General features: G+C 38.9%; 1 protein-coding gene across 1 annotated transcript in view; it reads right to left on the reverse strand.

The window, feature by feature from the left end:
* LOC139725152 (interleukin enhancer-binding factor 2 homolog) overlaps window positions 1-26,582 on the reverse strand; it is a 91,931-nt gene that overhangs the window by 54,093 nt on the left and 11,256 nt on the right. The window contains exons 7-11 of the mRNA XM_071636245.1: window positions 25,227-25,409; window positions 22,522-22,600; window positions 22,046-22,133; window positions 20,557-20,733; window positions 16,793-16,880 (exon numbers count right to left, since the gene is read on the reverse strand). Of these exons, the coding sequence (XP_071492346.1) occupies window positions 16,793-16,880; window positions 20,557-20,733; window positions 22,046-22,133; window positions 22,522-22,600; window positions 25,227-25,409 (615 nt within the window). The remainder of the gene's footprint in view (window positions 1-16,792; window positions 16,881-20,556; window positions 20,734-22,045; window positions 22,134-22,521; window positions 22,601-25,226; window positions 25,410-26,582) is intronic.

Below are 26,582 nucleotides of genomic sequence, written 5' to 3' on the forward strand. Positions count from 1 at the left end.
ACCAAAACTCTCAGCAAGTTTTTGTTTTAATTTCCTAAAGGGTGAACCTTGAGAGGAAATGGGGGGGGGGGGTGGGGGTTGAGGGTGGATCAAGCTATCATACAAGTGGCTGAAAAGGATGCATGGCTTCCAAGCTGTTACATACTAACATACTGCATCTATTTCTTTGGCACCTTTAACTCTTTCTATGCCACGGTATATGCCTCCTGTGTCCATATCATACTGCCACTGCAAGGCATGAGCACTTTTAGAAAACATTCATTTTCCAAAGCCATGTAACATTTTTTTTTTATAGTCGAAGCACTTAGGCTAGCAATGCAGTACTAGCAAAGTTGCCAAGGACATGCCACGCCTTGATGTGATGTAAATTTTCATGACAAAAGCTGTGGCTATGACGCTTTCAGTGTACTGTGGCATGTTGTGATTCATCGATCCGTTTGTGTGCTGTTGAGCATTTGAGCGAAATATGTAAAGTTGGCAAGTAGTAGTTCTAGGGTTAGTGTTGAGGTGAGCAGTACAGGTAGGCAAAAAGTTACACACATGTTGATACTCATGTTTTGCCTGTTCAGGTTACTAACACACTCGTAAGCACACGGAAGCATGGCGCAAACTAGACGAGAGGGCTCAATAATTCGGTTATGTCGCACGACTGCGACTTAATTGACCTTGCACTGTGCCCTGTCAAAGAGCAATGCCTCTCATCTGCGGTTAACCTAAGCAAGTTTGAAAAGTAATTGAGCTTACTGTTATTTCACACGGCAAATCACCATGATCCCCCAGCACATTGCGATTTGGAATGCTGTGCTCCTCGTATTTGTTACCTCATACCTAGCACATCTGATTTACATGCAGAGAAACAAACACAATTGCCTTCAAGGTCGCATCTCAATCACACTGCAAGCCATCAGAGCTTGTATGAAGGCCTCTGCTCTCAGAGCAGCCTGTTTCATACTTAACATCTACGATCAACCGGATATTCACCTAGACAAGTTTTCTCCGTTTCTCTGAACACTAGGCAAAGTGTCATAATTGTGCTCACACCATTCACACAAACCCGGCACTGGGAAAGTGTATTCAATTTGGGATATTACCAAATTAGCTGTCACTTTAATCCACCAATAGCACTTTCCCTCTTCAAGAACCCCACAATTAAGGCAAATGATAGTTCCTTCTTCAAGGGAATTGATGTCCATCTCCACAAATACTAGACTTAAAGTAAATTCCAAGTTTTTTAGCCATCATATCCCAACCTGAAAACATAGTGTAGTATTGAGACATCTCTGTGACGAGTCCATTCCTATTGATGCAATCCCAAGAGAGGAAAAAAAAAAAAACCAGAGAAAATGGAGGGCTATGACCTCTCAGAAAACATGTTTTAGGGCTGATAACTCAGGCACTTAGCTGCAAATAAATACTTGCTCTGGAGACTCTAAATGTAGTAGTTTGCTCTCCAGCTCCTGAGTGTCATCGTGCTCGTCATATGAATCTCGGGGGAATTTGGGACTTCTGCTCACAAGAGGAGTTGACCACCGTTTCATGGGCGGGACTCTCAACCTGCCGTTGCCCATGGCAACCTCTTCACAGGGCTGTTAGAGGAACCCAACACTCTCGAGCTCGCTAAACTAAAGGAAACCCCTCCCCATAGTATTTTGAATGATAAATCTGCGGGCCTCGCCGGACGTAATTCTGAGTATGCGAGGAAAATGTGCGGGGCATTACCGACTGTTAAGGAGTCATTTCCTACAGATTGTGAGATGGACTGAAACTGATGCTAAAAGGAAGTTGTTAAAATCTGCCAACATTTCCATGCCTTATCAAATCCAGCAAAGAGAACGTATTGACTGAGTCTAAATTCAAACAATACATCAAAGTAACACACTCCTGATGACAACAAAAAAAAAAAAACCCAACAAACAAACCTGGAAGATGTCTCCAACACTGGTTTTATTTTGACACACTTGAGAATTTTGCCAAAAAAAAAATTGATTAGCTCATCAAAATTACTGATGTAGTACACCCAGGCAAAAAGTGAGGCTGACGTTGTAGTTGATGTAATTTTCATATTCCATAGCTCCTTGATATTTAAGACAATCAACATAACACACAATACACCCGATACAAGCACAGAAAGAAAGAAAGAAAGAAAAGATGAAATAAGAGTCGGACTAACTAACCTTCCTTCATTTTCAGACTAAGGAACCTTTGGAATGTCACACCATATAGTTATTGGATTAACAAGCCTTCTGATCATGAACCATTTTTCATCTTCAGACTAAAGAAACTTTCAGAATAACGATGAAACTACAATAATATCTTCAGCCACATGAGGACTGACTCCTTTTCCTCATACGATTCTGAATTAAATTTTCACTTTGTCGCCTTGCTTGGTAGTGATAGAAAAACACAGCCTTCATTTTGATCTACAAAATGATTATGGCAGAAAAGTCAACGGCCATACGAGCTTGCATAATTACCTTACCTTTTGTGAACATGGAGTTATGCAACAATACATTCACGCTATTCCCATTGGCAGTCTGTCTATTTTTACTCTGGGTGGAGTCAACTGGCGATCTTGTACTCAAGAGTTCAAAGTGAAAAATGAATTTTGCTTGACGTAAGTATGGTGTATCACCGCTAAAACTATTAATTGACACTTTTCCAGCAAACATGAACTCCAAAAAATTTTGTAACATCTAAATGCCTTTGAATGAATTGCCATCATTCGATGGTATCCATTCATTATCATGCTACATGCCATATCACAATGATTTCATTATTGTCTCATTAAACAAATAGCATTCAGTAATTCACATTCTCTTGATAACACAAGAGTGAAATAAACTTTGCAAAGAGAAAACTTCAGAAAACCAAAGAGCAGGAGAGTGAAATGGCAAAGGGAAAAAGAGCCAAGAGAACGTTATTCCAAACTCTAGCGATGAAATCCCTCTCCAAAGCTATTCCTCGCATCAGCGACCGCTTGGTATTCATATGGAGATAAATGTTCGGGCAGCGGACCGTGATTATATTACAGGGAAATTAGTGTCAACACCTACGCAGGTGCACATGCAGGCAGAGAAAACCAAGTGAACACGGCATGACTATCACTTTCACAAATTGGAACACTGTGTTTAAAGAAAAGAGAGTGAACACTAAATTGCTCTCCAGATGTTTCGCATGGCCCTAGCGGAACATCATGCTACCATTTTAAGCACTTCACTGTGAGCAAAATGTGCAGATGTATGCTGGTGTGAGGGCATTTGTCTTACATACAGCGAATTGCCTCGGATGCAAGATTATTCCGATCTCGCAGTATCTATGATCAAGAGTGAAAAGATCTCCGACGCTGTCTTTGCCATAAGCGTAATATGCTTGAATCTTATAATTTTGTCTGTCTGGAACTAGGTGAGGATTGTTGGAATTTTGCTTGGAGTTACGTGTGGGGAAAAAAACAAAAGTTAAATAAAGATTGAGACCAGGGATTTCCCTTCGAGGTAACCCAACTTCTCGAGTAAGCTTAGTCGACTTCTACATATATGCGTTTTAAGACGAGGAAATGCATAAGGGAATATTGGGACTTCCATTTCGCATTTGAGATAAGTAATACAGTGCACTCTTGTTATAATGAACACGGTTATAACGAAATTCTGATTACAACGAAGTACAGATGCAGGCTGCAACATTATCAACTCTTACGTATTTTGATTGTTTATTTGTTTGGTTATAACGAAATTTTGATATAACAAAAGAAAACTGCCAGTCCCGAGGACTTTGTTATAATGGGAGTCCACTGTATTTGGCTAATCATGTATGCAAGGTTGAATGTGTTTCTGTTCTTTTCTTTTTTTATTCTGGTTAAGTATTTGTATTACAGTAACTGTAACGCCATACATTTGTATATTTAGCGAATCTCAATTTTCATGAAACGGGACTTCTCGATGATTTTGCGAGTGGTTAAATTCACGTTCATGGAGTGCAGTACTGAACACAGAAATGTAAGTGTGCACGTCACATTCATATTGGAATCAGAGTCCACATTTTCGTGTCTTTAAATTCATGAATAGCACTTGACTCACAAAATTCACGAAAACAAAAACCTTCATACAGTATTAGAAATATATTGGGATATGATTTTCATGCTAACTGATGCGTGTATTTTGTTTTGAATTCATGTTTCATTCACTGGTGTATTCATTTTGAATGTCTTTGAATATTTTTGTGCACACTTTGCATTAATAGGTTTTTGATCATATTGTTTACCATTGTTTTAAAAAGATGCAATAATACAGCCATTTGCCACTTTAGCTTTATCGAAATTAACCTTTTCACATCACATGAAATCAACAACTTTACCCACTGGCAATACATGAAAAGCCAGGCACACAAAAACAAATAAAAATGGCAAAAGCTGTTTTAAAATGAACAAAACATCTCATTCTAAACTTATGAAGTATTAAGAAATTCACATTCAGTGACAGTGGCCTCTTAAAAGGTACTGAAGAAGAAATGAACAAACACATCATAATGGCTTTGAATGAAGGAGTTGGGTGTGGTTTGCTATGAAATTATAAACCATTCAAAACACTTCTAATTTGTCTTGGATTTCTACCGCGACAAAAGTCTAATTTTGTTATTGACATTCACTTGAGTACGCGAAACATGATTACCAAGCAGCAGAGAAAGTGCCCACACATTAGCAAGAACAAAATGTCATGAATGTCGTATTTGTGCAAACCCTCAAGATGTGGACTTCTATTGAGCTATCTTTGGGGGAATGGCATGTTATAGACTATATTAACCACTAATTGTTCAATTATAAACCACAAAACTTTGGTAAACAGCGGAGACAAGGACAATTTTAAAATTGTAATTCCACTCCCTATTCAGATTGGTTCTATTGAACAGAATAAAATCAACAAAGACAGAGAAGGAATACCGGAGTTTGATAAGAACAGTGATATAAGTCGCAACCACAATATGCAAATCAGCTGAGGCGATGACGTCACGCTTCTTTTGGTGTCCAAATGTCCCCCACAATCTCCAACCCACTTCCTTTGTTGAAACAAAATTTAAAAGAAGCGAGCGTCCTAGGCAGCAAATCCGGGGATAATATTGAGGTTTGTTGAAAAAATCTGAAATCAAAATTTTCAGGTGATTTTGATACATGGAAAAAGCAAACTGTGTATAAACTTGAAAAAAAAAATCTGAAATCAGATATAAATCTGAAGAATGTCATGCCTGCAAATCCTTGCTGTATAGCAAAATCCCAATAACCTGACACTGATACACACTTGTGCAAGAGGTGCTGTAGTTGCCAAATTATCAAAAGAAAAGAAATGACAAAAACAAACAAAGAAAAAAAAAGGATTTTATAACATTTCTGTGCACCAACCAAAGGTAATACCTTCACCTATTCTGCATGTACATAGTTGCAATGGGTCTAGGGCAAATACCCCCGGGCAACTACCCCGGACCCTTCCCCTGACCCCAAACCCTAATCCTAATCCTGAACCTTATCCTAAGCCTAACCCAAACTCTAACCCTAAACCTAACCCTAACCCATATCCTTACTCTAACCTTATCACTATAAACCAGTATTTAGCCAGGGGGTAATTGCCCTGATACGAGTTGCAACCATTATCACTGCTCCAAGAACACACATAAACCTTTAACATTCCAAAACTCATAATTGGATGTCTTGATTTTACCTAATACATTTCCTCATGCTATAAACCCAACTTGAAAGTGGAGAGGACTTGCACTTTAAGTTTATCAAAGTGAGAGCCTGCTATGTTCTCCTTCATCCAAAAATAATCAGTCCCCTCCCCTCCCCTCTCCCTACTCCCTCCCCATCTCCTCCACCTCCTCCCCTGTCCAATGAGGGAGATAAATTCACTCTTGTGAGAATATGCACTCCATCATTCAGTAGCACATCTTGAAGGGGGTTGAAAACCACAAAAGCCAGCGTACTCAGAGACAGCCAAATGATGCATTCTGCCACCACCTGTCTCTGTGCTACTAAGTGGTGGTGCAGCGGATGCCTTTTAACTTCCTTGATATTGTGATTGCACGGTTATCTCTTGGAACAAGGTTAAAAAAAAAAACAAACAAAAAGAGTTGGAAGAAAACACACAGTCAGTTCTTCATATTTGCAAGTATAATCTTCAATCAGGAGAAGAAAGTGTTGGCAACATTCAATGTAAACTTTGTGAAACAACCAGAAAAAGTTTGAAAAAAAAAATCAATTGGAGGTTGAATACAGCTCAGATTCGATTTGCTTGACTATCATCTTTAGAAAGAAAGTGTCCAAATGCATTTGTACTGGAAATGTTTTGAGCATACAAGGTCAAATGTTATATTAAGGCACGGGGAACTTTGGTCAAGGAACACTAGATCTTGCCGACCCACCCCATTTGATGGAGAAATCTAGAACTGTAAAATCAAACTTAAACAAAATCTTGAGGTGCTGACAGTTCCTTTCAAACATTGTGTCACATATGCACCACCTTCTTAAATATATATATTTTTTTCCTCTTCTTTTTCTTTTTTTTTCTGGTGGTTCAAATGATGACATTGTCAAAAATTTGAGAATGTAATAACAAATTACAATAGTCACTCCCTGTTATTTGGCTATCATTTTTTTACTGGATTCTACACTCTTAAAAAGAACAAGAGACCCGTGGGTCTCGCGCTCACCTGTGTATCGCAAGTTCACCTTTCACGCAGTCACTAATCTAAATTATTCACAGCTCTACCAAAATTTGACCAGGCATTCTCAAGTAGAAGATGAAAATGTACAATAAGGGCCAAAATTTTTTAAGATTCCTTAACTTGGGGGGATTGGGGCCCCCTGGGGCCCTCTGGGTGGGGCATGGTGCCCTTTTTATAAATTGAGATCCTGACCCCCTAGGGATGCTACCTGCCAAGTTTGACGAAAATACATCATGAGGTTTTCAGGAAGAAGATGAAAATGTACAATTCAGGCCCCCATTTGGACCTTCCCAACCACCCCCCCCCCCCCCTCGCCCCAAAGAGGGGCACCCCTGGATCTCCTATGAACAAACTTGAAACTACAGTCATTAATGTACTCACTCATAGTATTATCTTAGCTCTATAACTTCTGATTCTAGAGAAGATTTTCAAAGATTCCTTCATTTCAGGGGTTTGGGCCCCCCTGGGGGCCCCCTGGGTGGGGCATGGTGCCCATTTTAACAAATTGAGATCCTAACCCCCTAGGGATGCTACCTGCCAAGTTTGGTGAAAACACGTCATGGGGTTCTCAAGAAGAAGATAAAAATGTACAATTCAGGCCCCATTAGGACCCCGCCTCACCCCCCTTCCCTGGGTCCCAAGGGGGGCACCCCTGATTCTGCCATGAACAAACTTGAAACTGCAGTCATCAATGTACAAACTCATAGTATTAACTTAGCTCTATAACTTCTGGTTCTAGAGAAGAAGATTTTTACAGATTCCTTAATTTTGGGGCATTTGGGCCCCCTGGGTGGGGCATGGTGCCCATTTTAATAAACTGAGTTCCTAACCCCCTAGGGATGCTACCTGCCAAGTTTGGTGAAAATGGGTCATGGGGTTTTCAAGAAGAAGATGAAAATGTACAATTTAGGCCCCATTAGAACCCCTCCCCACCCCCCATCCCCCTCCCCTGGGTCCCAAGGGGGCACCCCTGATTCTGCCATGAACAAACTTGAAACTACAGTCATCAATGTACTAACTCATAGTACTGTAACTTAGCTCTATCACTTCTGGTTCTAGAGAAGAAGATTTTTACAGATTCCTTAATTTTGGGGGGTTTGGGCCCCCCTGGGGGCCCCCTGGGTGGGGCATGGTGCCCATTTTAACAAATTGAGTTCCCAACCCCCTAGGGATGCTACCTGCCAAGTTTGATGAAAATTGGTCTTGGGGTTTTCAAGAAGAAGATGAAAATGTAAAAAGTTTACGCACGACACCTGAGCCTTTGGCTCAGGTGAGCTAAAAAGGTAAATCAACATTTAAAAGGGGCAAGGAGTGACAGCATTTTTAAAATGTTGTATTCACCCTTTTATCCAGCTGAATCAAACAGTTAGATACTTGAATGTTGAGTACAACATTTTTAAAACACCGTCACTCCTCGCCCCTTTTAAAACGCTGATTTACCCTTTTCTTTTTAAGAGTGTAGCAAATCCTGATGTCAACCTTGACAACTGGAAAGAACTTACAGTTGGTCAAATACAAATTGAGTTTAATATTTCAGTTTCACAACTTTGAAAAGATTTTGGGAAAGATTAATAAGACTGTGTTTGTTTGTTTATTTGTTTTACAGGAGATATCATCACCAGTCTTGTAGATGGCCACACTATGCAAGCCTTCAGTATGATTCCATCAATACTTGTGGCAACACTACACTACACTACACTACACTACACTACACTACACTACACTACACTACATTACATTACACTATACTACATTGTATGTCCTCTTTCCTTTTTTTTTATCCAGTGATATCAAATTTGCAGACAGGACTATCCACCCTAAATTGGGCTGCTGTAACAAATGTGTCATTGATGTAAAGAGCAAAAAAAAAAAAAAAAAAAAAAAAAAAAAAAAAAAAAAAACTAACAAAACCACTCAACACTTAGAACACTACTTGCAACTTTCAAAATGCACAAGATTTGATTTACACTGTGAACACACTTTGGCGGAAGTCAGATCTTGTCTGCTCTATGTTGGAGATGCCTACCAAAAGAAATTAGGCATTCCAAAAAGTCAAGTGAACTCATGACGTGTTCTCCAACACAAGTCTGATGTCACAAATCTCGCTGTTTATCGCCAAAATCTGTATTCAGTGTGAGACGAAAACCCAAGTATGATGAAGCAACCCGACGTTCTAACCAACGATGCTGGCGAGTACGGTCATCTAGAAGCGATCGTTTTTCGTGATGCAACTTGTGGTCTTTCCATTACGGGAAGCCTGATGCTGCGTGATTGAGGTCAGACTTACCTTTCCATTAACGAGGAAAAGAATGGAAAATCTTCGTGGAGACCACGAGATCTCCAGTGGGCAGTAAAACTTCCTGTAAATTGAATTTGCGTCTCAGACTAACATCCTCATGAGTGGTTTCTGTGGGAGAATCTCCTGATAAAGTGCATAACTGCAATTCTACACTTTGTAAGGCATCTATTGAGTATTCTTTGTCATCGTTACCAAATACAGCCTCTGAATTAAAGCAGTAATTTACCACATCGCATGTTGGTTTCTATACCATGTATGTCTGCAAAAGACAATTTTGCAAGGGTGGCATGGAGTAAGCTATGAGAAGTTAAATGTTGGAAAATAAAATCAACTATCATGCTCTAATTACTCGATACATGTACATGTTCCAATGTTTTACATGACAAAAGTCTATCTAATGAAGGGGGACATTAGGATCTCAGAAATAAGACTAACATTACTTCAGGGATGGTTTACACTTGACTTTAAAGTCTCCAAAATTCTGCCTCTTTATCTCCATGGAAATGTTATTGCCCTCATCACAGTCAGCATACCAAGAAACTTATGTATGATCCTTCAATGAGCCCATATATAGTTTGCAATTAATGTCAGTATTCACATTAAAGATGCTGAATTATGAGATTTCTTTGCATTCGAGTGTTACAAATAATGTGTACCATATGGCCCACAACAATTACCTGTTTGCTACAAACATTACAGCACAAGTATTTCAGTATATCTGCGTGCTCACAAAGGATATTTTGCTGTCCTTTTAATTTTCTTTTCCACAAAATTACTGCGAATAACATGCAAGTACTTACATTATCTAAAAATTCTGGCAAAGCTGAACTCCATCAGTGACAGGTACAAATTGTACATATAAAGTCTATCTTTACCCCCCACAAAAATAGATAAACAAATAAACAATAGCCAAAAAAAAAAAACACCTTTCGTCTTCAAACAACCATTCCTGTGATAACACAGACATCATGAGATTGTGACAGTACATTGTACCTCGTCTACCAGACTTGACAATGAATATTCAGGAGTATTCACGATAACATTAATGCAGCGATGGCCCAATTTGATAAAGTGTAAGTACTCTCTTCCTGTATATATATCAGCTACTGCCACGAACCCTCCAAAGTGTATCATACATTTTGATACACACATTCGTTTCATGATATGATCACAGTTCCACAAAGGCATACAATGTACAGGCTAACGAATGTACATTGTACCGTACAGGCTAAAGTGAGCATGAGTGCAACTACTAAGTAGTAGTTGATACCACAGCCACAGAACAATTCAAGGTCAGAGGTTACAAACCAATATAAGATCTAAAAAAAAAAAATCTCTCTCTTAAAAATACACAGACAAAAAACAACAACAAACCAACCTACACTACATGTATATTAACAGCAGACTTGCAATACCAAGATTCCATCATGTCATTGCAATGATACACAGTATATGCAGAAGTACAAAATGTAACTGTTTCATGATAATCTGTCAAACTTTAACAATTCTTTAATCTCTTTCTACATAGTGATATGTATGTCCCAATTCTATGAAATTCACAATTATGTTTTTAATAAAACTCTCTTGAATAAAAATCATCTTCAGCATAACAAGGTTTATCACACTGATACTATTCATAATGTACAGGGTATGCCACTATAGCATGACTTATGATTCATTTTTGTTGAAGGAAATTTCTCAAAAAAAAAAAACAACAACAACAACAACGCACAGTTGTGCTTGCCAGGATGTCTACATGTATGAAGGATTGTGACCTATTGCTATTGCAATGATACTCTTTCGACTTGTCTGAATCGAATCTGCAGCATCGTTCATAGACCCTACAAGATGACAGAGAATGGACCTACAACCATGCAGAAAACCCCTTCTGGTTCAAGCAGTGCGGCAGCATGTACTTGAGCAATTGCGTACAAAGTTGACACATAGTTTCACTCTTTCCATATGATTTTTGTGCAAAGTAACAGCCCACATTCAGTGTACAGACACAATTGATATGTGCTCGCCAGAGTACTTGCGCCCAATGAGGCATAAATTCAGTGTGCTAACAGCAGCAGCGGGGGACAGGGCATGCCAAATGAACAGGCACAACATTTGACTGAGCATACGGCACACAGCATTGTGGATGTTGGCCAACATAATGCATGTTTAATACACCCTGCTCCCTGAAAGGGCAGCAGAGTACTAGCACAGGTCAGCATTTAACTGGTCGTCATTCCTTTTCTTTTCTGCCCTTTTAATATGCATCTAAAGGAAATGCTTGTTATTAAATCTAAACATTTACATATTGGAGTCCCAAATACAAACAAACATTTAACTATTGTAAGCATTTTCTCATCACATTGCACTATAACATATGCACACACACAAAAAAAAAAAAAAAAAATGGAAAGAAGCCCACAATCGCTCTACAAGATATTTTTCATGTACTGCAGTTATCTTAACAAGGTACCCTCATATCAACAGGTGTAACTGACTTACATATTGTACATGTATACTGTCAAGAGATGCTACAGTTGTATCCTTATATTCTCACTCGATGAATGATGTAATCTACCATTAAAGAAAAAAAACCCTATAAACTAGAGAAGCACTCTCAGAGCGCAGACCTCCGTCAAGCAGCTCATTTCCACCACAGATTTTGTTCTCCCATAGAGATCGGTGACTTCCACTAGAATATGCATGCATGCTGAAAATCACCTGATTTCCCAATATACATACACGTAGAAGCCTTTTATTACATCATCAACTTCAAGCTGCGCTGTGCGCCTCACCCTTGCAGAAACTGCAGCACGCACTTAGGTGCGCATACGCAAACCTCAAAAAATCTGCAGCTTGAACTCCAAAGTTCATTGACCCTACCTGCCAAAATATATAAAATCCTTCATAAAATCTATAAAAATTCCCGGATCACTACAAAATTTTATGATCTGTTCCTTTTGCCATTCTCAACCTTCCCTGTAAGTTTCATCCAAATCCATTCAAAATTTTTGAGTTATTTTACACACAGACAAACGACAAACGCTGATGAAAACATAACCACTTTCCTTGGTGGAGGTAAAAATTGCTGTCTGAGAAGACTGCAGCATAATAGCATTTTATTACATCAAACACAGAAGGTACAGACTATGCAGTTGTATGTTACAATCTCATTCAACTAAAGCAATTTGTGGTCAAGCGAAGTCATAACAGGAAAACTCCATGGTATCTATCTATAGACACTGGATGAGTTTATCAAATGGAAGACATAGTTCTCATATGCCTGCAGCATTGCAGATTTTTGCTCTAAAAATTTACACATATAAATGCATATTAAAGAAATGTGTGAAATAATGCTGTGATAACGTAATTTCAGTTGGGTAATGACGAAAATGTGAAATATTAGCCAAAGGGTTTGTCAGAAGTACTACAGCCTCATATATCGCAACATACCTGATCATTGTTGCCACTTAATTTTTTTTCTTTTATATTTTACGTAATCATCAACAATCATCAAATCGGGCCACAGCAATATCCATCGATCTTCCGCGCTAGAGTGAATCACATGCAGCTTGTTGGGAAATGATTGCTAAAGCATGACAGATCATCACATAACATTCTACCTACCCACTATTCAACGAGGAGGGCTCTTCAGGAATAGAGTCGGGTACTTCAACTTTTATAATTGTACGCTTTCGGTCTCAAATACTCCAGAACAATTCAATATCCTGGCAAATTGTGTCAGCTCTCTAAGTTCCTTGGTAGACCCTTTCTATGTATTGCAAGCTCATTCCAAATGGTGCAAGATAGATTTTGAGTGCTTCTGCAAACTACGTTCTGGTTTTTAGTGGCAGGTATATGTACTATTGTCACAAGTCCATTTTACCAGGAAAATCAGCACTGCTGCTAGAAGTACAACGTGGGGGGGGGGGGGGGGGGGAGTTACAATTCAAGCATTAAAAAAAAGGAAGGAAAGAAAACAACATACTTCTCCTTTCAGGAAAAGCAGACTGTATACAAACTCGACGAAGTGGTAGTCCCAAGCAAAAACACACACACACATGTGATATCAAAAGGGTGAATGATACCAACCCCCTGGGGAAGATGAAAACGATCATACTGCCATCACTGTATATTAAGACCTGACAGCAGGATGATCGGGCGGAGTCGCTTTCGCTTTTGCTCCATCAGCCAATAGGCCTGAGTGCTTCCTTCATCAATTGGTAAAGACAACCTGTAACAACACGCCAGTGTCTGTGGCTGACATTAAAGCCAAGTTATCCCTATCGTTTCCCAGTGGTCTTTGTGCAGGACTGTTGCCATTTGTAACATCGGGGTGTGTGTGCATGACTTTGGTCCTGGCCAAGATTTTAAGGGAACTTAAAGCAGATGGTATAATTGGTTAGAATTAGCTTGGAAAGTTGCAGTACATGCATAAGCTAAAGTATGTACAAAAAAAATCACAATCTACATTAATGTAGACATTAACAGAAACATAGGAATTTGAGGTTTGTGTAGAACAATCACATGCTGATGCAGACATTGAACAGGGGTCCAAAGTACCAGTACCACTGGGTTCTCTGAAGGGTAATATATAAAATCTCAAGTTGTTATCATCCCCTCTGCCCCCCCCCCCCCCCCCCCCCCCCGCTCCAAAATCAATCTATTTGTAGCCTGAGGTTATGCATTGGCTATGGATTTCGATCTCAACATCCCATTCCTTGTAGCTCTGATTTATCATCCTTTGATATTTCACGAGAGATATCATTTCTCAGCTCCCTCCTACCAAAAGTATGACAACCTTGATCACTGTCCCTCTTCATGACTGCCATTAGTCGATCTTATCTCTGACTGTCCATGACACGTGAAACCAGCCAATATTATGATGCCAACGAGCACAAAAACTTCACCCCTCTCCCCGACCCCTCCATCCCCAAGTTTGCTAACAACCACACCTCCTTTGTTACCCCTGCTCAATCCTGTTTCATCTATCACTCTGCATTCATTAATTGACACCATTAGCCCACTTACTCCGGGCACAACACGAGCATTCCCAGACACTCCCCCAGGAGTCCACAGACACTGGTAAATCTGAAATATTAGAGCTGTTTTTTTTAGATTGTGCCAAGATGAATGAGACACTCACTCTATCTCACCATGTCCAAAACACTAGCTGTCATGGATCACAAATCACATACTTTCCCAATGTTGCCATGGGCGCAACGCTGTACTTGATTCACAAAGCTGTGAAGTACTTGTGAATGGCTGTGACATCATCAAAAGGAGGTGATGACACCCTGCATTTAGTGAAGGAGGTGGACACAGCAGTGAGGATGGGGGGGGGGGGGGTTGAAAATGCCACATCTAGAGACAGCGCCCATTAAATTTCTTTTTTTTTTCTTTTTTTCTTTTTTTGGCAGTAGCAGGACTCTCAGCATTATACATTCAGCGCACAGCACATATCATGAACGAATGTGATGCGCATGGGTCGTATAAATGTGCCAAAGCCAACACGGACCATGCTCACAATGACTCTTTAGGGTCATTCTTAGCATTCTGTCATCAGAGTAGAATGTATAAGTGGATGTCATACATCATCACAAATTGATGAAAAGACCTATTGATACCAACGGCTCCTAAACTCAGCACTTGTAGCAGCCGTGCTGATACTTGTCCTTTGCAGGTATCTCTGCATAAAAACCTACACAAAACTTTCATACTCATTTGTCAAGCACCACTGAGATGCAGGTTGCATGCAGACTGAAATCTGAGTGTGGAAACACTCTTATTTGAGGGGACATATGGGAATATAATTCCCCATTTTCAGGACTTTCCAGGCATACCAGAAGAGTCATAAATGGGCTTGCTCTGAATCAAAGCATTTGCTATATTTTCCTTTTCAAACCTAAGCCATGACTCACACTTCTTTATTTCTCAAACAAATACGCCTACTTGTACGGTATATATCTATTTACCTTGGACATGTCATTTGATTTCGGTTTGTTTTCAAAATAATGAAAATGCAAATTATGGCTATTTACTGGTGTTTAAGTGTGACTACTTCTTGCAAAGATCAGTTGCATAAGATTCAAATTACTTTTATAGCACAACTCAGATCCTCTCTAAGAGGGCAGTTCTTCCCATGCGGCCGCATGGCATCATCCCTTTCAATTTAAACAAATCCCTGGCATTTGGGGTAGCTGTCAAAAGGATTTGAGAAGAGCTTTAATAGACATAAGTATATTGGATGCATATCTGCTGTATTGATTACATGTAAGTAGATGACTCATCTCCTTATTTTGAGAAACTTGTCAGTTTCTGGCAATTACCATAGTAACACTCAGTGACGAGAGCTTCTCCACCAATCAAAATGAGAGATTTTACTGATATTGAAAAACACTCTCCTTCTGCCATTTTGCCGGATGTATTCTACTCTATTTATCGAAGCCAATTTGAACAAGGCACAGAATTGCACTGCATACACGTAGCTCCACCGGAAGTCAAAACTTGAATAAAATTTGCAGCACTATATGACCTTTCGTGTCATGTTTATTGATAGCCTGTACATGCAACTGTACAATACATGAGTCTGTTTGTTTAAATCCCTCTACAATTACATTGATTGCAGTACTGTTAACAGTATTCCAGGAACTATGGCATTCAAATTCAAGAATTCTTTTGACAGTTTGTATTGCAACTGACTGATAAATTGTCCTTTGATGCAAAAAACATTTATTTCTGTGTTTTTTGGTAGTGGCCAGGAAAAAACAAAACAAAACATGGGCCTACATACTCAGGCTGGACTAAATCACCTGATATCTCAATAAAATTATAATTTTTCTGCCTAAGACTTTTTTTTTTTAAAACCATGACTACTACTGAAACACTGAATAATCTGTGCTTACATTCTGTATGTTGCTGAAGGCAAATTTGTCAATCATTTGTAACTCGGTTTCTTCTTATGCTTCTTATAGATACAACATCACCAACCAAACATTAATTGCAACCACCAATTTGCCTGAGGAAGGAAAGAAGACCATGAGAAGGGCTTCCAAACATAATATCTTGCAGTTTTCCCACACCTCAATTGGCAGAAGGTACCTGCCCTGATAGTTTGGGTTCCTCTCACATCAAAAGTCAGAAATATTGTGTCAAACAGAGAAATCTGACAGGTATTATGTTTATGTTTTACTCATATTCAGTCAAAAAATACCCCATGCAGACAGAACAGGAGGGTTTGTGAGAATGAAAGACCGAATTACTGTAAAAGTGGAAATTTTCGCAGAGTTGAAATTTTCGCGCATTTTGCGCAACCAGAAACTAGCGCGAAAATAAAAGCACGCGAATATTTTTGCTGGCCATATGTTCCTGTGCGCGACGTCTTGATTCCATGGAATTAAAAACATGCGAAACTCTTCTTACCCGGCCAAGCGCGAAAAATTAGTCGCACGAAAATATCCACTTTTACAGTAATAGAAAGATGACAGTATGAAGAAGAGGATAGACAGATGGAATGACAGAACAGATGAATGGATGAATGGCTTGACAAATTACAACACAGGTTAGGATAAATCCTCAGCACGGCGAATATTTGCATAAAATGAAATACTTTGAAGACAATGAATCAATCTATCCAAGATGTAAAACTAAAACAGATTTGAGAAAAATTATCAGAAAAAATACATATATCAACGATAAAAGGCACTCACTCAAAGAGGAAAGATGTAACACACATAAATAAGCTTGAATGATGTGTATGGCAAAGTTGTACACACGAGGGATACATACCAGCGTCCCCTTCGAAGCCCAGAACTTTCCTGTGTCCACCATGACTCAAGACTCTGAGTAATGTCTGTGCTGTGAAGGCAACCTGGTCCTGAGGATACAAACAAACAAAACAAACATTGGAATGTCAATTTCATTTTTTTTTTTAATCAATCACAGACACTATAATCACTTTATCAGGTTTTCTAATATTGCATGGTTACTATTGAAATCAAGAGTGTGTAGTTTGCCATCCAAGTTACACTTGTTCTTATTTTTTAATGAAGGCATTGTTCAAGGAATTGAAGAGCTGAACATGAATTTCACGGAATGTGTAATTGGTTATACTGTGTTGGTGAATTAAAGGGAAAAGAGCCAATGTTTTCCAAATCATGAAGGTAAAGGTCAAATCATGAAGGTAAAGGTCTAACCAAGAATAGAGAAAGCTACAAGCTTACACACATGCATACATGTGCACCCCCAAACACAAACATGCAAAACATAGTTACGTAAGAAGAATATGATGACAAAAATTACTTGCATACAGTTCTTTTCTGTTCTGACGTATAGGAACTGTAATAATAATAAGTTCACTTCCTACCAAACTGCTCCATGGAAACTTATTTATGTGTTATCTTTTCCATGTTGTTACTTTTACTTATGACTTACGTGTACAGTCTCCATAGTGTTATTCACACTAAGAATGTTCCTAAATCCTTATCACATATTACTTCTACAATCATAATCACATAGATGGAAGCACAAAATAATTACCAAACTATACCAGTAGACAAATTTTCTTTCTGTTGCAGGAGATAGTGCAAAACTAAATTGCAACTGAATCCAGTTTCTGACTCAAAAAAGAAAAGGATATTTTTTTAATCTAGATGGGAGAATAGGTAGGAAATCCATGGCCATTATCGAGATAATTGCCCAAGGACTGGGTAATCATAAGAACAGATTCTGATCTGATGAAGATTATCCCTCTGTTACAACTACAGGGTGCAAAAAAGAAGAGGAATAAGGCAATAGTCCCTCCATGCTATATGCGCTAATCTACATAAAAGGCAGTACTGAGAAGAGAAAATTTGGGAGCGATCGTTTCCCTCATTTTTGCGCTTCATCATCTTCTCCAAATAATGGAGTTTTTATCTTCTCCCTCCATTAGACAATCTCCATCCATAGACTCCCTTGGAAACAAAAAATCTCTGTTAACAAATTTTTTCTCACGAATTCTATCTCCATTGAATCTATTAATGCTATCTTATCCTCTCAAAATAATTGTGCAATTCCTTTAAAAAAGAAAAGAGTTCATTTATATGTGTTATTCAAGTGTTTACGTATGACACATTCATTCCAAGCCACGTGAGAAGGGTGAATTAAGAGCCCCTTTGGTGAAATTATGTACATCTGAATGTATGCATTTATGTTTGAACTTGTATGTATGTATGTATGTAATACATGTATGTATGTAATACGTGTATGTATGTAATACGTGTATGTATGTAGTACGTGTATGTATGTAGTACGTGTATGTATGTACTGCATGTATGTATGTATGTATGTAATACGTGTATGTATGTGCGTATGTATTATATGTGCGTGTACATGTATATGTGTTCTAAACTGCATTATTCTGAGACGAGCAAAGTGATTCTGCATTCAGTCTCATCAGGTAAAGAGGAAATGCTGCACTTTTCTAACTTTATTTCATTGTCATTTTTTTTTTCTCTCTATCACATTATGCATGTGGCATAGTCATCACTCAAAAATCCCTCCTGCTCTCATCTAAACATCCTGTAGTGTGGGGACACCATGGATTGGGAAGACTAGCCCAGCTTGAATGTATTTGAGAATCCCGGTAATGAATTGTGTACAGTTTTATCACCGATCTTTGCGTAAGTACACAGTTACGCAGGTGCAAAATCTTGACTGGAGTGGACCGTTACTGATGAACGTAGGCTTCAATGTACATATTCCCTGACCAGTGCTATTCATGGTTTTTTTTAATATACCCCAGTGGGCAGCAAATGAATGGGGCCGTCCAAGAATCAACACACTATCGGGTCTTAACTCTCTCAGGACTGGTAAAACAAAATGCCACTGATATTGTGAGTAAACAAGTTGCTGATGGGAGTGAGAGGGTTGCCCATGCTCAAGTTCTGCTCAGGTCAGTGTCTTTCTATTTACAGTACTCGTGGGTTCAAGCTCCACGAAGCCCAACACGTTTGCCCTTCCGCAAGGCACTTTGTACATATTGCTGCTCTCTACCCAGGAGTACAAATAGGTACCCAGTACGATGGGAATGTTTATGTTGGTTGATCAGCATGTGTGTGCCTGTAAAATGGCGACTGGCTGGAATGCTCCCAAAGAAGTGGAAAGTGAGCACTGTCAGTGCTGGCGGGAAATCAAACGTATCCAGAGACCGGGGTAATAACAGTATGTATGCGCTTTATGCACTCTACAGAGCGGATTTAGCATAATATAAATTCATATCATTATCATCATCATCATTATTACTCCCTTGGGATAACTCTTTTGCAGATTCTCTCATTAAAAAAAGTTATCCACTAACTCTTACATACACTTCAAGTAATATGCACTGAGGAGTCACAGCTCCTTGGCAGTGATGAGGGTAATTTACTGTGTTCTAATCAAATGTGAACTGACCCCATTTTACAAATGGGTATGGATTTAATATTTATAACAAACCACCAGCTTAACAGTGACACATACAGTGTACACACACACAAACACACACACACACAACACACACACACACACACACACACACACACACACACAAACACACATATCCTAAATGTCCTGTACCCAGTTCCTTTTTCACATGCAAATTTCCTTCACATGACCATAAAGGCTGTGCTGGAGTATTTTCCCTGAGTTGTGTAACCAGGGTTCGAAATTGGCGATGGTCCGCTGGCCATTGGCCACCCAAAATCACGTCGGACTAGCCAAAAATCATAAAATTCTGGCTGTGCTGCCAAAATATTGCTTCAGTATTTTCCGCCTGGCTGAGTTGTGTAACTGATCTACTGAAGAGTGTGTACTGATGCAAAGAAACCATATACAGTTCATTATCCACTGAATTAAGTACATGTGGTATATTTTGTAGTGTTTTCAAGTTTATTTTTTTAAGCAAGTCTACTGATTTTAGTGAAATTAGCAACAATATATGGTTTTCTATAATACAAATGCACTGTCTAGTCTCCAAACTGGGAAATAACTAAGTTTTCTTCTGCTAAGGAATAATATTCATCTATTATTCAGTCACTGTGTTTCTCGATCACGAGTTTAACCACTCCCCAATTCACAAAAGAGAGTCCTTGTGAAATATATGTTGTATATAGTATACACTCAATGCATAAACATGTTCTGCAGAAATATCCAGAGCTGGCAAGATTGTATGCATCTAGATAAAATGGCATCATTTTTAGCAAATTAAATCTGTTTTTCTTTCTTCAGTGGTTGGTAATCTTTAATTTCCAATTTGCACATTGCCTCACATTTGTTTATTAGCAAATATCTTTTTCATAACATTCCCACCAGAAATAAAATATTGAGATCCGCTTACGGAAAAAACACCTTGATATTTAAGCTACGAGAGACGCCTACCCTTTTCAACTTTTTTTTTCAACATACATATTTTGCATCAAGTAGGGATTGAAAACTAAACCACTAAACTGGTAACAAGAGTATACATAGCAACTTGACTTTCTCCTTCTTCTGGTCATCACTATCCTCCCACCCATCCAATATCTGGGGCTGACCTGGTGTTCGAGGGAGAGCGAAGTGTGGATTCGGACGCCGCCGCCCTCGCACGGATCAATGATCCCGACGGACCGGGGCAGGAAGAAGCCGGCGGAGAGGAGAGACAGGCAGCGCCTGAACGCCAGGCTGATCTGGAGTGGGGTGTGGGTGGGGTTGTTCATCACACAGTAGTGTGCCTGGGCAGAGAAGCAAAAAAGAGGGGGAGGGGAGAACATTAGCTACAAGGATTACTCAGTCTTCCTCTGTGTTGTCCTACTTTTCAAAGCTGTTAAAGCCACTATTTACCACTGAGAGCAGTGATTTAAAAAATGCCTGATTTATCACACTTGATGCATATGAATACTTCAGTTGTACAGGTGTATCACAAAACACTAAACCATACGGAAATCTTGCATTAAAGCCACAAATACAAGGAGATATCCCTAATTTTCTAAAGAAACCATAACTGGAGATGGTTTATTCTAAAAATGATTTCGATAAAACCATTGTTCACATTTTGTATATTTAACAATACTTAACAGTGATTGTACTGATTGACATTTTTTATTGGTTGTTTCTATCTCCAACTCTTATTAGAGAACTATTTTAAAGCACTAAAGCTGTTTTTGCTTTTTTTTTTTAATCTGCAGATGGCAAATAGTGGCTTTAACTTTGACCAAATTGAATATTTCCATAACATTGCATAAACACAGAATACACACACTCGCCAAGTTTGTGAGACTGCCTCAATTCTGAAATGAGAACAGGTTTTTCTGTCTTTAAAAAAACCTACGTGTAACTGCTGCAAAAGGAGAATTCCCTCGGGAGGCAAGCCCTTCCAAACCACAAGAAATGTCAAAGTATGAAATAGAATTTTCATAAAATGTCAGAGGCATCAAACTCAGATAGAGTTTTCTGTGTTCCTGTCTTCTTTAGGATAAACTGAGCTCAGCAACTGAGTGACTGTTTCAGAGTAAGAAGCAGAGTGCCACGAGGAATTTTGAAGGTGACTTAGTACTGAAGACTACAATAACCCTCTTGTAGGACAAGAATGATCTGTGCAAATGAGAACAATAACTGTGCCAACTACAAGAGTATGCAGTGTTAGTCTGCCATACACAAACAGCCTACCAGAAGCATGGCGACAAAGTGTTAAGGTCAATTCTGCCCAACAAAATTGAAATTGAAACACTTTTTTTTTCAGTTTCTGATGGTGCAATGGTTCCATGATTCTTACACCACCACACAGGTATCATTTTACTGAAGATTTTACGATTATAATACCATCTGTCTACGCTCAAAGAAAGACCATGCACATGAGTACATCGCATGGCCAGTTTGTTCCTTACATAGATGCTAGCCAGGATGTACAAAAAAAAAAAAAAAGAGTATGAGAGAAAATTTGATTCAAACAAATCAGGGATAAGAGCAAGACCATCAAGTACAAATAGAATGGCATTTTGAGGTAATGGTCCCAAGAGGATTAAAGTAAGGGACAAGTCCACTTACCAGGAGGTCAATCATCCATGGATTAAGGGGCTCAAATCCAGGGAAGCGTGTCTTCAGATACTTGAGGATTCGTATAAGAACCTTCACACTGAAAGAAACAAGTAAGCACTGATATCAATGGCAATAATAATACACTTGTTGTTGTTCTGTTTTGTTTATAGGATACAGCATATTTCACTTATGTTGCATGCTCCAGGCATTTCATAACATATCACTATTACCCCAACCAGTGGAGTCAAGCCTGCACATGTATTGCAGAATTGACATTTTACCTCTTTACTCATAGACTAGATTTGCTTCTCATCTGTATGATCATTACTAAAAACTGTCCATTAGAGCAAAAAGAAAAAGAAACATTTGATATTTCAGTCTGTCTGCTGCCATTACTACATTATGCATGAGGAAATGTCTCTATCGACGATTTACTTTCCCACGAGAAGGTTCTTTCAAATTGATGATGGAAAGAAGATACTCACACTGAGTTTGTGGCATTCTCCTCAAACCATCGAGCATGGCGAATAGCTGCAAGGGCACTCTGCATGGTCTTCATTGGCACTATTCACACAAACAGACAAAGATAGATTAGTTTAGTGGCGAAATGTGGCTGATGCATCAAAGTGTACAGCTGGCCAACACCACAAATACAGCTGCCACTGTTAAGTCAGGACTCAGACAACCAGGACTACTGCTAGAACAGGACACAACACTGTACACTGGCACTAGTCCAACGGTCCCTGACCAGTAAAATCACTGTCACACCAGTGACGTTTTCAGGAATGGACAAGTAAAACATGGAAAAACTGGGTATCTACTGGACCAACCTGTCTTTCGGACCAGTAGAAAAAATGAGTAAGTGTATAGCCCTGCAGGACAATATCTTGTTTCCTAGGCATGTCATTATGGCATATATATACAGGTTAAGTCATTTGTTGATGGGATAAATTTTCTTTCCTCAGATATTTATTCAAAACATAATATTGCATGTAATTTGTCTCACTGAAGGAAGAAAATTAAAAATGTCTCCAACAAGATTTACCTTATGGGCAATAACTTGTCATCGCTTATGGCAGACAAGTAGTACATACATGTACATGTAAATAGGTAGCCTGAACTCATGTGTAATACGTGTGTACAAGAACATGTTATATTGTGATGGATCATAGGGGCCAATTTCTTAAACATTGTTAAACATATGGATGACTTATTTTCTGACCCCTTTTCATTGTGAGTTGCTCAATTGTGACAAAGTATCTACTGACAAGTCCTCCTAACTAAGCAGTGGCCACTGTACATCAACAACTGTGATAGACCATAAAGCATTCACTATAACACTTTATCACTCCGTCATTTACAAGTACATTGACCTGAAATGAGAGTTCATTCTTGATGTGAATCCTGCATGAATACCCATCTAATACATGGAAGTGAGAAACTTACCCAGTATTTATGTATCTAAATGTGACAGAGTGACAAATTTATGCACACTCTCATTCAAACAGCATTGCTATTGAAATAAACTATCATCATATTCTTCTTCTTTTTTCCCCTTTTTCAAACAAGAGCATACACTTTGCCCATGTCATACACAAATATCTTCATAATGTAGCTCCTTTTTTTTTTTAAAGAAAAAAATGTGTCCCATTTCTTGAGCTAGCTTTTCAACATGTGCAGCACTGGGACACATCATATGTACATTGTATACCCTCATGAAATATGCATACACTGTGGTTACACACATGGTGGAATACTGCATCGATCATGGAGGAAACCACGATCATTTAAAAGGCACAAGAGAGTCTCTTTATATCCATTTTCCTGGAAGGTCACATGTTTCCCAGAGGAAATTCATGTTTTAAAGCAAGTGGGAAAATAAAAGAAAGTAACACCAACCACTTGCCAGCCTGTCGATCCATCATAAGTGTCAGCGAGTGATTGTGGGGGGCTGATCTAGTTTAGAAATGCTCACAACTGACTGCAAATGTGTAATTCGTAAGACCCATGCCGACACACTTTGAAGATCGAACTTGACTAGAAGGTAGAAGGCAATATTGGGCGATTTCACGGTCAGACACGGATTACTTTCAGCCTGAAATAATCACTGATACAACAAATGCATGTCAACAATCCGTGTCTATTTTCATCACGAGAAATCAAAATAGGACATAGAGTCATTCCGCAGTGATCTGATCCAAGTGTGTCAACTTTCAGAAGAAAATATTCAAGGCGTGTCTTCACCTACCAAGCCAAAACGTGGCTTGCCAGATAGTCTTAACATTTTAGGGGATTCCCTATGAATCCACACACTAAATCAAAGGAGGGCACCCGAGAAGTCCTGTTTTTGTGATTGCTCAATGCCCTGATGTTCAAGTTACATCACATTTCTATTGGTGATCTAGGAGATGGCCTCACAGGAAAATCACTACACCTTTCCAAGCAGTGATAGCCAACCAGCAGTCCGAAGATCAATATCTACACATTTGGAATGACACAAAACATTCCAAACCTTAAAGGGAACTAATAATTATTGTAAATTGTTGACTCTGCATTGCATGTTTATGGTTTATCGCTTATCATGCCTGTAAGACCAGAGACAAAGCAAGATCTCCTCATACCAGTACCTACATTAACTTTCTGTAGGCAAGTAATCAAGTCATTGCAAACTTGGCTCCCTCACATGGGTTTGGCACGAAAGAGATAAGTAAGACATGTCTGTGTACTGGCAGGCTTATGGGAAAAAAACATGAAATAATTATCTCAAGCCCCCCAAAATGTTATGTGAGTAAACTTATGGCCGATCAATTCCTAGCAGACAATGGTTTCCAACACCTGAAAGAATATAACCTTAAAATTATCTACTGGAAATATGGAATACCCTCAGAATAATTATGTCTTCAGAAATGTCAGGAAGAAACTCCCTGCTACAAAACAAACAAGTTAATTCCATAATATGAGAAACTCACAAACAGCATTCAAATCCAAATTACACCAGAAAGTAAAAAACTTCACAAAAATCACACAAGTAATTAAAAAAAATCAATCTTGTGCATACACTTGGGTTTTTAATGTAAGCCAAAGAGAGTGTAGAATATGTGAGGAAATATTTTGTATGTGTATGTGTGTTCGTGTGTGTATGTGCCTGCGTGTGCTTTGGTGCATTCCACATCCCTTTGAATTAACTTACAGTGAATCGTTGGATCTAGCTTCTTCATGTTGGGCGGAATGGTAGTGACGAGGATTTTGACAGTGGCGTCGGAACTGCTGATCTCGCATCCAGCGTCGTTTGCCAGCATCGTCAGGACCTCCTTGGGATCCGTCTCCTTCACGCCTTCTACTACACGGTTACCCAGCGCCATCACAGCCTCCACTATTTAAGATTTAGACAGAAATCGAAGAGAAGAGGAACTAGTACATCATACAGTACCGACAGGTGTACAAGCATGACTGATTCAGTTGGCTCAAGGCAATGGTCCTACTTTTATGTCAGCATCTCCCATCTCTGCAAGGGAGCATAACATGCAGAGATACAAGTCTACGATTGCAAGGAAGACGGGTGTGTTGACTAGGTAGAATTATAAGCCATCAAACCAAACACAGCAGGCATGGAGAAACAATTGAGCATGAACTGTACAGCAAACAGACAAACAGACATTAGGAGGAACACACTTAGCACATGAAATTCTTTGGAAAGATTCCAAATGACTAAGTTATACAATGAAAATGAATCATTTTAATGTATGGGAATTTTCACAATGTAATAAGCATGTGTTGATACCATGAACACTGTACAAACTACAGTGAAACACAAGACATTGGAAAGAGGGTGCTGTATGGCTAATGCCTTGATGAATGATTTCAGACGTCCAAGTTTTTGCGTAAATATATAGCATTTGCAATCATTTATATTTGATTGCTTTCTGAGCTAAAATTCTCAAGAAGTTCTACATTGTTAGGAGAGAGAGGTCCATCCATTTTTTAATACATTTTTTCCATCATTGATATTGGTGATGAAGCCTTTCCTTTTCATGCGTTTCATGGCCTATCCTGGAGTCGGCAGTGGAGGGAAAGTTCTTGTATGTCATTCTACAACAGCAAAATATTGATGTTTAGAAAGACAAATGCACATGACTTTCCACTAACTAGAATTTCAATTATGGTCTCTTATACATTAATAAACTTGCACTGATTATAATGCTGGTATTTGTAATCAAAACCTATTCAAAAGTGATTGATATAGAAAAGAGTTAGGAGGTGCAGTTTCATAGAAAAGAGAAAAAGAGAATTTAAAGATTAGGGTCACTGAGGTGTACTGTGCAGAAGTATCAATGAAAAAAGAAAAATGGGGACAGAAAAAGCTGCAATTATCTCAATTTGGGTTTTGTTTTGAGCTACAAAATTATGACAGTGGGTAGAACTTTTTTTTCAGGTAAGACAAATTTTAAAATTAAGAGTCAACCGAAATGACATCTTTTGGTTCATTCCAAAGCATCCTAATCTGCGACTTTTGTGGGCTTTGACCTGGCTGGTCACATATGTGACC

Source organism: Diadema antillarum, unplaced genomic scaffold, assembly GCF_040938485.1.
Source record: "Diadema antillarum isolate AM-2024a unplaced genomic scaffold, OU_Dant_1.0 scf00000016, whole genome shotgun sequence".
NCBI classification, from domain to species: domain Eukaryota; kingdom Metazoa; phylum Echinodermata; class Echinoidea; order Diadematoida; family Diadematidae; genus Diadema; species Diadema antillarum.